We start from the raw sequence: 13630 nt of genomic DNA on the forward strand, positions 1-13630 counted from the left end.
GGGGCATTAAAATAACTATTATAAATAAGTTCTACATATTCATGAGGAAAATGAGCATAATGAGTGAGTGATATGAAAAAGACTGAACTAGGACTTCTAGAGATGAAAAATATAATAGAGAAGTGAAAAATACAATAGATTAACAGCAAATTGGCTGTACAGAAGGATCAGTGAACTTCAAGACATAGCAATAGAGGACTTCCCTGGTGGCACAGTGGTTAAGAATACTCCTGCCAACGCAGGGGACACGGGTTTGATCCCTGGTCCGAGAAGATCCCATGTGCTGCAGAGCAGCTAAGCCCGTGCACCACAACTGCTGAGCCTGCACTCCAGAGCCCGCAAGCCACAACTACTGAAGCCCATGCGCCTAGAGCCCGTGCTCCGCAACAAGAGAAGCCACCGCAATGAGAAGGCCATGCACCGCAGCGAAGAGTAGCCCCCACTCGCTGCAACTAGAGAAAGCCCATTAACAGCAACGAAGACCCAGTGCAGCCAAAAATAAATAAATAAGGTAAATAAATAAATTTATTTTTTAAAAAAGACATAGCAGTAGAAACTATCCAAAATATGGTAGAAAGAATAAAGAAGATTGAACAAAATAACAGAGCATTAGTGACCTGTGAGACAAAATCAACTGTTTCAAGATATGTGTAACTGGAGTTCTAGAAGAAGAGGAGAGAATGGAAATGGTATTTGAAGAAATAGTGCTTGAAATATGTCCAGATTTTTTGAAGACTGCAAACCATGATGCTCACAAACCCCAAATAGAGCAAACAGAGAAAATCATACCAACGTGCCACGTAATCCAATTGCTGAAAAACCAGTGATGAAGAGAAAAAAATCATAAAAAGCAGCAAGAAGAAAAGAAGACATGTTACAGAGGAACAAAAATAATGTCAGAAGACTTCTGTCCAGAACTTGTGTAAGCCAGGAGACAACAGTGCTGTCTTTAAAGTAGTGAAAGGAAGAAACCTGTTAATTTAGAATTCTGTACCCAGTGAAAATATCTTTCAGAAATGAAAGTGAAATCAAAATTTATAGGCCAAGAAGTGCTGACAGAATTTATTGCCAGCAGAACTACAACTACAAGAAATTTTAAAGGAAGCTCAAGTAGAAGCAATATGATATCAGATGGAAATTTTTACACAAAGGAATGAAAAGAACCAAAAATGGTCAATAATTGGCAGATATTCACACTTTTAATCTTTTTTTAATTGATTATTTAAAGCAAAAATAACAATGTATTTTGGGATTTATAATACTTGTAGAGGTAAATAAATAACAATAGCACAAAGGTTGGGAGGGGAGAAATGGAAGTACAGTGTTACTGTATCTCAAGTGGTATAATATTATTTGAAGGTAAACTGTGATGAGTTGAAGATGTATATTATATCTAGAAAAATCTCTCATCAGTGGGGAATAAAGAAACATTAATTGCCAGTATCAGGGATGTAAAAGAGGATATTATTACAGATCCTACAGATGTTGAATGGATAATAAGGAATATTGTGAATAATTTTATGCCAATAAATTTGACAACCTAAATAAAATGAACAAACCCCTTGAAAAACATAAACCACCAAAGCTCACTCAAGAACAAATGTATAGCATAACTATATATTTATTAAAGAATTTATAGTTAAAATCCTTACCTCAAAGAAATCTTCAGGCGCAGATAGCTTCACTGATAAGTATTAAACACTTAAAGAAGAAAGAATACTAAATCTGAAAAAAACTTTTTCAGAAAATAGAAGACGAGCGAATGCTTCCTGTCTCATTCTGTAAGGCCAGCCTCATCCTGAAAGCAAAACCAGACAAAGACATTATAATAAAGGAAAAACCACCAAGCAGTATTTGTCATATATACAGCATCCTCCATAAATTTTAGCGAATAGAATCCACTAGGCAGCATATAAAAAGGATGTTACATAATGATCTAATTTATCTCAGGAATGAAAAATGGCTTAACATTGGAAAATCAATCAATGTAATCCACCACAGTAATAGATCAAAAGAAGAAAAACGAGAGTGAAACACAGAGATGGGAATGTGGAAAACACAAAGGGAAGGCAGGAGACTGGAAATAGTGAGCTCTGACACATGTATAATTGGTTCTGAGGAGAGAGGAGAGAGGATGGTGCAGAAGCAGTATTGGAAGAGATAATGGCTGAAAATTTTCCACAGATTATGAAAGAAGCCAAACCACAGATGCAAGATGTTCAACAAATGACTGACAGGTTAAGTAAAAAGAAATCCACCCAAACACGTAGTGAAACACATGATTACCTATAAAGGAACAGTAATAGACTTCTCAACACAGGCAATGAAAGCCAAAAAGACTTGAGGTAATAGCTTCAGTACACTAGAAGAAAGAATTCTGTATCTTTTTTAAAAAAATGAATGAATATTGTATAAAACATTAATAATGACAAAAAGATATACACATGCATACACACACAACAGTAGAATATAAGTTGGAAAGATGATGAATGGAGTTAATATTTTAAGGCCCTTGCTGTCCAAGGGAAGGGTAAATATATTGATTAAGATTGGACTTTGGTAAGAACCTGTACATTATAATTTCTAAAGCAATTACTAAAAGAATAGAAACAATATGTAATTTCCAGATGACTGGGGAGCAGGGACTAGAATGATAACAAGTAATCCAAAAGAAGCAAATAGAAAGCCCCTGGTAACATAATAGAGTTAAATCTAAGTGTCAGTAATTGTTTCCGGTGTAAATAGCATAAGTGTTCCAATTAAAAGACAAAGATATCAAGCAAGATATTTTAAAAATCCAACTGTATACTGTTTATAGAGACCCACCTAAAACATGAGGATTAAGAGATGTTGAAAGAAAAATGATGAAAAAAATAAACTCTGCAAACACTAGCCAAAAGCAAGGTTGTATAGTGTCAGAAAAAATACAGTTTAAGGCAAAAAAAACAGTACTAGAGATAATGAGTGTCATTTCACTTAATAGAGTTGGCAACTAGTTCCTATAACAAAACATTCAGTAGTTTATTATAAGCAAATTCGTTTCTTACACAAAGTCCAGTACAGATAGTCCTGGTTGGCAGATTGCTTTCCAGATGGTCATTTGGGGATTCAGCTTCTACCTGTGACTGTGCCATCTCTTAGGACTTGGAATACTCTGCAGGAGCCTCTGCATTTGGGGGAGTATGGAGACTCACACCAGTATTCACGGGCTAGGCCTGAGGGTGGGGTACATTACGATCACATTCCGTTAGGGGGAGCCCAGGTCGTATAACCAAACTTAACTGCAGGGGAGGTTGGGAAATACAATCTAGCTTTGTGCCCAGGAAGTAAAAGAAGCAAGTTCGGTCAACCTGTAGTCTCTGTCATGGGTTGTAATGGTAAAAGGTTCAATTCAAAAGAGAGTCATAATAATTCTCAATGTGGAGAAGCCTAATAATATGACTTCAGAGTATCCAAACTAGAATTTGCATAAGTACAAGGAAAAAATTGAGAAATTTACAGTTATCGTGGAGATTCCAACACAAGTCTCAGTAACTGATAGAATAAGCAGGCCAAAAATTTAAAAAATTCTGTAAGCACAGATGTTTTACATAGGATCAATACCCTTGGTCTGATATACGTATAAATAACATTCCATCCGAAACCTGCAACGTATACTTTATTTTCAGGCACACAGAAGACATTTCTAAAAATTGACCAATACTAGGCCATAGTGCAATACGTTTCAAAGATTATAATAATACAGATTATAATCTCTGACCTCAGTGGAATTGAGCTGTAAATCAGTCACAAAAAGATAATTATAAAATCCCTAAGAGCTTAAAAATAAAGGAATATTTTTAAAATATTCTAAGAAGATGACATAATGGAAGTTAGAACATGCTTTTAACTGGCTGAAAATGAAAATACTATATACATCAAAACTTGTAGAATGCAGCCAAATCTCTCTGTCCATGGAGAGAGATTTTATAGCTTTAGAAAGGTAGAAAAGCTGAAAATTAGTAGGCTAAGTATCATTCTAATTAAAAATTTGAAAAAGAATAGCCAAAAAAACCCAAAAAGCCCAAAGGAAGAAAATCAGAGCAGAATTAAGCAAATGGAAATTTTACAGTAGAAAAGAACAACAAAGCACCCAGATTGGTTCTTTGAATAGTCTAGTAAAGTTGACAAACCTCTGGTGAGATAAGGGAGAAAAAAGAGGAGGCACAATCAATGAAAAGAAAGGAAAAAAGAGAAGCTACTTTGGATTCAGTAGACTATAAAAAATCATAAAACATTATTAGAGATAGCATCATGTCAGTAAATTTGGAAATTTAGATGAAATAAACAAATTTCTTGAAAAATGTAACTTTCTAAAAGTAGCTGCAGAAAAAATAGAAACCTTCACTAGTCCTATAACCATTAAAAAAATAGAATCAGTAATTAAAATTTTTTAGGCACAGATGGCTTCATTGTTAAATTCCACCAGACTTTCAAGGAAGAAATAATTCCAATCTTACCCACATAACTTCCTCAGAATAAACCAGGGAACACCTCCTAATTTATTTTATGAGGTTATCATAACTTTGTTACTAAAACCCAATAGGGATAGTATAATTAGTGAAGTGTTTATAGTAGACAAGGACAAATAAATTACAGCTATTGATTTTTCATTCTCTTGCCAAAGAAACATTCAGAGTTAACTTGCCATTTGGCAAGAACTGTAGTTCAGGTTTGGGTGATAAACTGATTTGACTTACAAAATGTGATTGAAATAATATGGAGGCCGTGTGTGTGTGTGTGTGTGTATGTGTATGTATTATCGTGTGTTACCTTAATTGATCTCTGCGGCTTACTGAGTAAATTAAAACACATGTTTTATAATGAGTGATCATATCAGTGAGGGCTCTTTCTGATGTAACTGGACCTTAGCTGTTACAAGCAAAGGGGGATTTATTGATCACCTAATTAAAAAGCCTCAGGGCTGGCTGCAGTTGAGTCAGTTTCATCCCCAGCATCTTCCTCCATTTTTGCTCTGTTCTCAAAGAGCCTCTTCACTCCCATGTGCTCATGTTCAGGTTCTTTGGGAAAGAGTGAAAAATCTCTTTAAGTCCCAGAGAAGGAAGAAAAGACTCGATTCATTTTGACTTTGGTTGTGTGCTCACAGAGATGAAAAACTCTGGCCGGGAATAGGCTGCTCTTACTGGCCAGCCCCCACCCCACCCTGACACCCGTCCCCTTGTGCCTGGGTGTTGGAACCAGTGTCTCTGGAAGCTGGTGGACTGAGAGTTGGGGGGTTACACCTGGTGAGAAATTGGAGTGCAGTAACCATCGCAAAAGTGAACGAATGCTTGGTTGCAAAATTAAATCTCCATTGCAGCAATTGTCAGATGTAAAATTTCATGAGTTTTTCTCCTAAATAATTATAAAATTTTACATAATAAAGGATTCTTAGGACACCACTACATAGCCATTCAGTTAGCAAGAATTAAAAATAGTCTGACAAATTTTGGAAACGTTGAGCAGCAGAAACTCTCTCATACCTTCTTGTGGGAGTGTAAATTGTTACACTCGCCTGGGGAAGTAGTTTGTTTGGCCTTATGTAGCAAAGTTGTATATACACTTACCCAGTAATCTAGCAGTCACACTTGTAGGTGTATACACTAGAGGAATATATGCCTATATGCTTAAGATAGTTGTGCCAGAAAGATCTCAGTAGTGCTAATATTTGCTCCAAAGTAGAAATTACCCAGGGGACAGGGGAATGGATAAGTAAATTGTGGTATATTGCATGATGGAATATTATAAGCAATGAAAACGAACAACAGAGCCAGCAAAAACAATGGAGCAAAAACAAAGCAAGACAGAAGAAGACGCACTGTATGATTGTGTTTATGTAAAATTCAGAAGCTGGCAAAAATAAACTATTAGTTGGAGTTACATGCCTAGGTGATAAATCTAAAGAAAAGCAAGGAAATGATAACCATAGTTAGGGTGGTTGTTACTTAGAGGCGGAAGAAAGGGTTTGGGATCAGAGAGAGGCACCCAGCTTTTTTTTTGGTTGCAACAGTGTACCATTCCTTGGTCTGGTGGTAGTTGGACTAGTGTTTGCATAATAACCTTGTGAAACTGTACATACATGTTTCCTGTGCTTTTCTATGTGTAAATAATCCAAAGTTATCCAGACTTTGTCATTTATGTTCAACTCAAAAAATGCAGAAAATCCAAAGCACATGTTTATATAGAATGGTTAAAAAAGTTTTCTCTTAAACTTCTTACTTTATCATTTTTTAGAAATTTCCATTTTTGAAATTCTATTTTTAAAATTTTCCACATGTGAGTTAACCACGTATCTTACTTCCTAGGTAAGGGACTCCACTACACTATCTGAAGAAGGATAAGGTTGACGCTGCTTTGCTTTTTCTTTATTGAAATCTCTTCCCGCCTGATCAAGCTTAGATACATCTTCTTACGGCATATGACACACAGGTATGTCACTAGAAAATTTTAATTTGTGTGGATTTCCTTCTTCAGCTGTTACTTGTTAGCTTTGCATGACAGTGAAGTAATTAAATTCAAAAACACCCTGAACTTACTCACTTTTGGCTTTAGCAATTTCATTCTATAACAGGTGTATTGGACTGTCTTCTGCTTACATGGCACTGTATTTTGGTGTGCATCTGACTTTTTTTTTTAAAACCAGCATTAAACTTTGCAAGTGATAGACATTACATCTGATGGCTTAGTAACGATAATGAGTTTGAAAACCAAGGTTAGCAGCATGCATCTCTGAAAGCCCTGAGACCCAGCCTTCCCTCGGAGGATGCCGCTGCAGTAAAGGTGCCAGTGGCTTGAGGCTGGAGGCCTGCCCCCCTGAGTATTGCATCTTTTGATACAGGAACTGCTTGCTCCTTAACCGTCTTTCTCTAGGAGTTTGAAAGGAAACAAAATACCCTGTGTTTTAATCTCTAATTTGTGATTGAGTGGCATTTTATACTTGAAATTAAGAACTCTTTAATATGTTAGAACATAAAAATGAATATGAAACGGGTTTGAAATGTTTGCATCCAAAGTAAGATTTAATACATAGCTATTTTTCATAAATTCATAAGGATCCAGAAAACTGGTATTTAAAATTTTATTCATAATCACAGTACCATTCAATTTTCCCCAGTAGTCTCAATTTGTTTTAGTTTGTTTGAAGCAGGGTCCAAACAGTTGCATTTAGCTGATCCGGCTCTTAAGTCTCTGTTAATCAATTGATTGCTCCACCCTATCCCTTTTCTTCCGTGCATTTTCTTTTTTGTAAAATCCAGGCTGGTTGTTCTGTAGTCAGGGGTGTCCCTGTTTTGACTTTTGCCATTTCCATTGAACACATTCTTCTATCCCGTTATTTCCTGGGAGGTGGTAGGTAGATCTAGAAGTTCGACTGGCTCAGCCTTTGAGCACGTGCACTCGGAGGTGGTGGTGTGTCCCCTCACCAGGAGGCACTTGGACTCACAGTCATTAGGGGTTGTAAATGGTGATAAGTTTCATCCTTTACTCTGCCTTTTTTTTTTTTTTTAGTTTGGCTGTGTTGGGTCTTTGTTGCTGCACGTGGGCTTTCTCTAGTTGCGGCAAGTGGGGGCTACTCTTCGTTGTGGTGCGCGGGCTCCAGGAGCTCGGGCTCAGTAGTTGCAGCATGTGGGCTCAGTAGTAGCGGCACACGGGCCCTAGAGCGCACGGGCTTCAGTAGTTGTGGCTCACTCACGGGCTCTAGAGCGCAGGCTCAGTAGTTGTGGCGCATGGGCTTAGTTGCTCCGCGGCATGTGGGATCTTCCCGGACCAGGGCTCGAACCTGTGTCCCCTGCATTGGCAGGCGGATTCTTAACCACTGCACCACCAGGGAATTCCCTGTCTTGATTCACCGAAATACTAACTGTTTGGTTACCCTAAGGGACAGTTCAAATAGGAAAGGTAGGACAAATGCCTGATTCTTTCTCTTTATGGGTTCTCAAAATAATGAGATGGTCTCATAGCCGCTCCAAAAGTGACCAGGGATTAAGTATCAGTGTAAACTCATGAATTTAAATATACGTGGTGTGTTTTAATCCATTGCAGTTATTACTCTCATGGATGCTAGGATTGTGCCACTTTTGCCAGTGGAGCCTCTTTAAGTTGACTTCTTGTCCTTTGACGTGACCCGTAGCCTTCCTTTCCTTGGTCTCTAAAATGGTAAGATGTTTCGGATTCGTTTTGTACTTTTTCACCCCAGGCCTGGAATTGGCTATTTCTCTAAGCAGCTCTGGTTCCCTCTTATAGAAAATGGTACCTTGAGACCACAGACTGGGCACTAGGGATACTCGTTGCTATAAGGCTGGTTATTGTCTTGGGCCTTTTTGGTGGGCAGCCAGGAAATACACTTTTTAATCATGAGTTCATACTGATACTTTTGTTTAAAATTCAGGATTATATGGTTTTTACTTCTTTGATTCTGAATTGATGTGTCTTTTCTCTTATGCTGAAAATCTTGGTTCCTAACAACATTCACATCATTACTTACTTGTTTTAACCTATAAAATAAACGTGATAGTTTTAGAATAATAATACCAACATATTATCAACCAGTGTATGATTACTGAAAACTGTTTGAGATTTTCTGCAGTTCTTTTTGTCCTCAGGGTAGATCCCTAGGGATGTTCTGCCGAATTATTAAGTTTTAGCGTCACCTGAGCCAGTTCCTCAGTGTGCCACCAACTTGCTACATAGTTAGATTCATTTATTTTATTTTTATTTTAAGGAGTAGCTTCTTTCTAAATTTTGGGTTAGACGTTTATAAAAAATATTTTCATGGTTACAAGTCAAAATAAAGTATTTTCAGAAACGTAGCTTTCATTCCTGATCTTTATACCCTGTTTCTTCCCTCCTCCACAGTTAACTTTTTTTTTCTTAGTTTTTGGTTTATCTGTCTATTTGTAATATAAGTATGTGTGTGTGTGTGTGTGTGTACCTACGGCCCTCTTTCTTAGAAAATAGTAGTATACAGTACAAGCTCTTCTCCATCTTTTTTAAAAAATTTTATTTATTTATTTATTTATTTAGGCTGCGCCAGGTCTTAGTTGTGGCATGTGGGATCTTTAGTTGCGGCACGCGGACTTCTTAGTTGTGGTATGCAAACTCTTAGTTGCGCCATGCGTGCGGGATCTAGTTCCTGACCAGGGGTTGGACCCAGGGCCCCCGCATTGGGAGTGCGGAGTCTTACCCACTGGACCACCAGGGAAGTCCCTCTCCATCTTTTTTTTTTTTTTTTTTTAATTTAACAACGTATCATGAGCTCACACCATAGCAGTATATAGAGATTCTCCTCATCCTTTTTTACAGGTGTATAGTATTCCATCATGTTGGCTATACTATAGAAAAAAATTAACTTTAAAAAATGTGTTGGCATTAATCAGTATATGTTTCTCCTGCATATAAATGTCATCAATTTTGCTCTTTATCCAATTGCAGATTTCTCAGTAATTTTGGGACCTTCCTTGCAAGTGCATCACTTGTCTTGGCCTGGTTTTCCTTATGTGTAAAATGAGAGACTTGGACTAGAAGCTCAAGATGGGCTGTTTTAGCTGACAGAGACTGCAGATGAGTAAAGTGAACCTGAGAGCATCTCACTAGCGACAGAATGACCACCCCGTAACCAAGGCCACGGTGGTGATGGGGAATTAGGTTGGAGGCCATGGAATCGACAGGTCTTGATGAATGATTGAGTGTCAGAATCAGGGAGATGGGGACAGTTCTGCCTTAGGCAGCTGACCAGGTGATGGTGTCGCTCCCTGAGATGGGAGCAGGTTGTTTCTGAGTAGGTAGAGAGGTGAGTTGGACAGGAATGGGAAGCACTGAAGATGACAAATTCCATCTGGGCTGTGTTGACCGTGAGGCTCCTGTGCAGTACGACAAAGTTAGAGGGGTCGTCTCGGAGCTCAGTGAGTGTGGGGATCAGAGCCAGAGGCTCGTCTGTGCAGGTCTGATTGCCCAGCAGGAGAAAGAAGGGGATCTAGATCAGCACCTGAACAGCTCCTACCTTTCAACCACAGGTAGAAATGGGAGAGTCTGTGAAAGAGCACAGAGCCAAGAGCCACTGATTTTTTAATTCCCATGTTGTATTCTAAAAGTGATTTAAATGTGGTAATCCACTCCTAAATATGGCCATGTTTTATGCTTTTCACTCATATTTCCCAGTAAAGTCGATGCTCCAGGAAAATGAACCTTATCACCCAACCTGCAGCCCAGGAGCCTCCAGGCCGGGCAGGGCCTCAGGGCAGCATCCACTTGGAAAGGTGCGGCCCCCTCTTAGTTGCTTGTCAGGTGGACGGAGCCCTCAGCTCTTCTCCCTCCTTCCTGTCCAGATGGCAGGACTCTGGCCCTTGGCCAGGATAGGCACAGCCTTTTTGCACATAGTCAGAGTTGAATGAATGCTTTTTTGAAAATCCTAAGTCATTTGAACCAAGTGCTATTGGCAGTGTTGGGCCTCAAATAGCTATTGTTTTCCTAAAGGGAAGACCAAGTTTTATACTATGGTTTTAATCAGCTGCGTTTCCAGCTGCATGCCTGTGCCAGTCTGTCTCTCTCCCTTTCTCTCTCTCCTATGTGGGGCTTTTCATTTGTGATTATGAGCTGCCTGTTTGTTTGGATAAGAATCTAGTCTCCTCTTGTCTTTGCTTTCCCAGCGAGTGAGCCACGCGCTCGCTCCCTCGGCAGAGTGTTTGGCATCAGGTATCATGAGAAGAGCCAGTGTGCTGAAATGTTTGCGTGAATATGGATTGCCAGAACACTTTTTTTATCAACAGGGCACACCTGTCTGTCTGTGGTTTTCTCCCTTCTCCCTTCTCCCCTTATTGGCATCACTTGGATGATGTTTTTAATTTCCCTCCTGGGCTTGATGTTGAGCTTGTTCTTCTGCATCTTTGTTGTGTTTAGTACTTTCGTGCTGGCAGGAGCCATTTTCTTCGTTTATCTGATGCTTCCCTTTTTTGGTTTTCCCCGGGCTTTCCAGTTCTTGGAACACCCTTTTGTCAGCAGATGTACATTTGTTTCCAGTTTCTAATCTCCAAGTAAAATGTAGCTCAACTTAAATCACAAAAGTAGGGAACATAAAATAAATCATTAGGGTAATGAAGGCATAGAGGAAAGTGAAAGGAATCCAGTCCAATTCTTTGCTGTATTTCTAAGTACAGATATGCCTCAACTGTGAGAGAAGGGCTTCCTGAGTAGCTGGCTAGAAACTAGGATTTTATGAAATGAATTTCTCAAATAGAGACTTTTTTCATTTGGGTAAAAATATGGCCTCAAAATACAATAAATCCATACCTAAACATGTAGCAAAGAGTAAATAATATAATAATAGAGTAATAACTCTACTGGAAGCTGCAGAATCAGAATTCTAGAAATGGGTATGCTAGACTCTGTGACAGGCCCTGGTTTGTGGTGCAGGCCCAGGACACCAGCTCCGGGGCCGCCTCTTCCTGGGGCTTCTGGTCTTGCCTCCTGTTGGGTTCCTCAGAGCACACTGACTCGGGTGCTGTTCCTTGGCCGCATACTTTCCCTTCACTGTAGCTTCCTTTGCACTCTCTTTGCCTAGTGTATCTGTTGTTACTATTCAGCAGAACGTTTTTCTTTATGTGTGTGGAAGCAGACATCCTCTTTCCAAACCTGATGCTAGAATGAGGGTGGGAAAGTGAGGTGTTGGCAGTGGCCCAGGGTGCTAACCAGAGGCATGTGTGTCCAGTCTGGGGGTGCCATAACCTCTGAGCCGCTTCCCCAATCAGGCTGTTAAACATTTAGTCTGTAGGTCCCTAGAAGTTTCACCCTCCACCATCTCCTTAAGGCATTTGACTGAGTTCACGTAGTTTTTCTTCATCAACACAATCATTATTATAAATATTATAGAATTTCATTAACCTATAATTGTTACATCTAAACTTTAGGATTAAGGTAGAATTTAACTGTTTTTATACCCACATATAAATAACTGAAATAAAGGTATTTATATTTTAATCAAGCAATCTAGTCAAAGGTTTCCACAATCCCCCATTTTGGAAGCTTCCAAAGATGCGGCTTTGCTTATTTACCGCCCCTTCTGGCGATCGGCCTCCGTGTGGGGCACACGTGTGATTCCTGGCCCACCTCCAGGTTGGTGCGAATGACCAGATGCAGTTGTAGATTAGAAATAACCATGACAGGTATTTTAGGAAAAATAAGCATTTTAATTTTATATGTTTGTTTTAGAGAATTATAATAAGAACCAAGGAACTTTTTTTTTTTTTAACAGTGGTTTTTAGTTTGGGGGTCTTTGAACATGGTATTAGCTCTTGTCACTGCACATATAGCAGACACTGTTGTTCCAGCCGAGGATCAAGAGACGCTGGCTCCAGTGGACACTCATTTACCGTCTGCACTGGCACTCGGTGGGGTCCATGTTTGGTGTTTGCAGTTTCCCTTTGGCCACTGGTTAGCTTTTCATTGCCTTCTAATAGTTTTCCTCCTTTCCACTTTTAATTTTTCTATTAAAATACGTGCAATGATGTCAGATTCTTTGGATCTAAATATGAACAGAATTATATTACATCAAGTTTAAATGTGCTAGCCATTTTTTTATGTTGTTACTGCTATTATTATTTTTTTGCTGGGGTTAGTGAGGAGTGGTTATCAGGCTCTGTGATGAAGAAAGAGATTGGAGTGTCTAAGCTCCTTAGACTTTTTATTTTTTATTAAAAATTTTTTACAATTTTTTATTATGAAAAAATTCATTATTTAAACCATTCAAAATGTACAGTTCAGTGGTTTTTGTTTAGTATATATTCACAGTGTTATACAACCATCACCACTGTCTAATTCTAGAACATTTTCATCACGCCAGAAGAACCTCCATACAGTCACTCTTCATTATTCTCCCCTTGCCTCAGCCTCTGACAACCAGTAATTGACTTTTCGTCTCTGTGGATTTGCTTGTTCTGGACATTTCACACATATGGAATTATATGATCTGTGGCCTTTTGTTTCTGACTTCTGTTACTTAGCATAACAGTTTTCAAGGTTCATCCATGTTGTAACATGTGTCAGGACTTCATTTTTTATGGCTAAATAATAGTACAGGGCTTCCCTGGTGGCGCAGTGGTTGAGAATCTGCCTGCCAATGCAGGGGACACGGGTTCGAGCCCTGGTCTGGGAAGATCCCACATGCTGCGGAGCAGCTGGGCCCGTGAGCCACAATTACTGAGCCTGCGCGTCTGGAGCCTGTGCTCCACGACAAGAGAGGCCGTGATAGTGAGAGGCCCGCGCACCGCGATGAAGAGTGGCCCCCACTTGCCGCAACTGGAGAAAGCCCTCGCACAGGAACTAAGACCCAACACAGCCATAAATAAATAAATAAATAAAATTTAAAACAAAACAAAACAAAAAAATAGTACATTGTATAGATACTTATAAATTTTGTTTATCCAGTTATCTCTTGATGGACATTTGGAATGTTAATATTTTTTGTCTATTGTGAATATTGCTGCTATGAACATTCATGTACAAGTCTTTGTGTAAACATATGTTTTCACTTCTCTTGGGTATATACACAAGAGGAGAATTTCTGGGTCATATGGTAACTCTGTGTTTAACTTTTTGAGGA

General features: G+C 39.0%; 1 protein-coding gene across 5 annotated transcripts in view; it reads left to right on the plus strand.

Moving 5' to 3' along the window:
- TRAF3 (TNF receptor associated factor 3) overlaps nucleotides 1-13630 on the plus strand; it is a 113128-nt gene that overhangs the window by 55850 nt on the left and 43648 nt on the right. For all 5 annotated transcript variants that reach the window (XM_059915052.1, XM_059915051.1, XM_059915050.1 and 2 more), the window contains one exon: nucleotides 6345-6468. In XM_059915052.1, coding sequence (XP_059771035.1) covers nucleotides 6458-6468 — 11 coding nt within the window. In that variant the 5' untranslated portion in view covers nucleotides 6345-6457. The remainder of the gene's footprint in view (nucleotides 1-6344; nucleotides 6469-13630) is intronic.

The sequence above is a fragment of the Balaenoptera ricei genome, chromosome 2 (assembly GCF_028023285.1).
Source record: "Balaenoptera ricei isolate mBalRic1 chromosome 2, mBalRic1.hap2, whole genome shotgun sequence".
In the NCBI taxonomy this organism is placed as follows: Eukaryota; Metazoa; Chordata; class Mammalia; order Artiodactyla; family Balaenopteridae; genus Balaenoptera; species Balaenoptera ricei.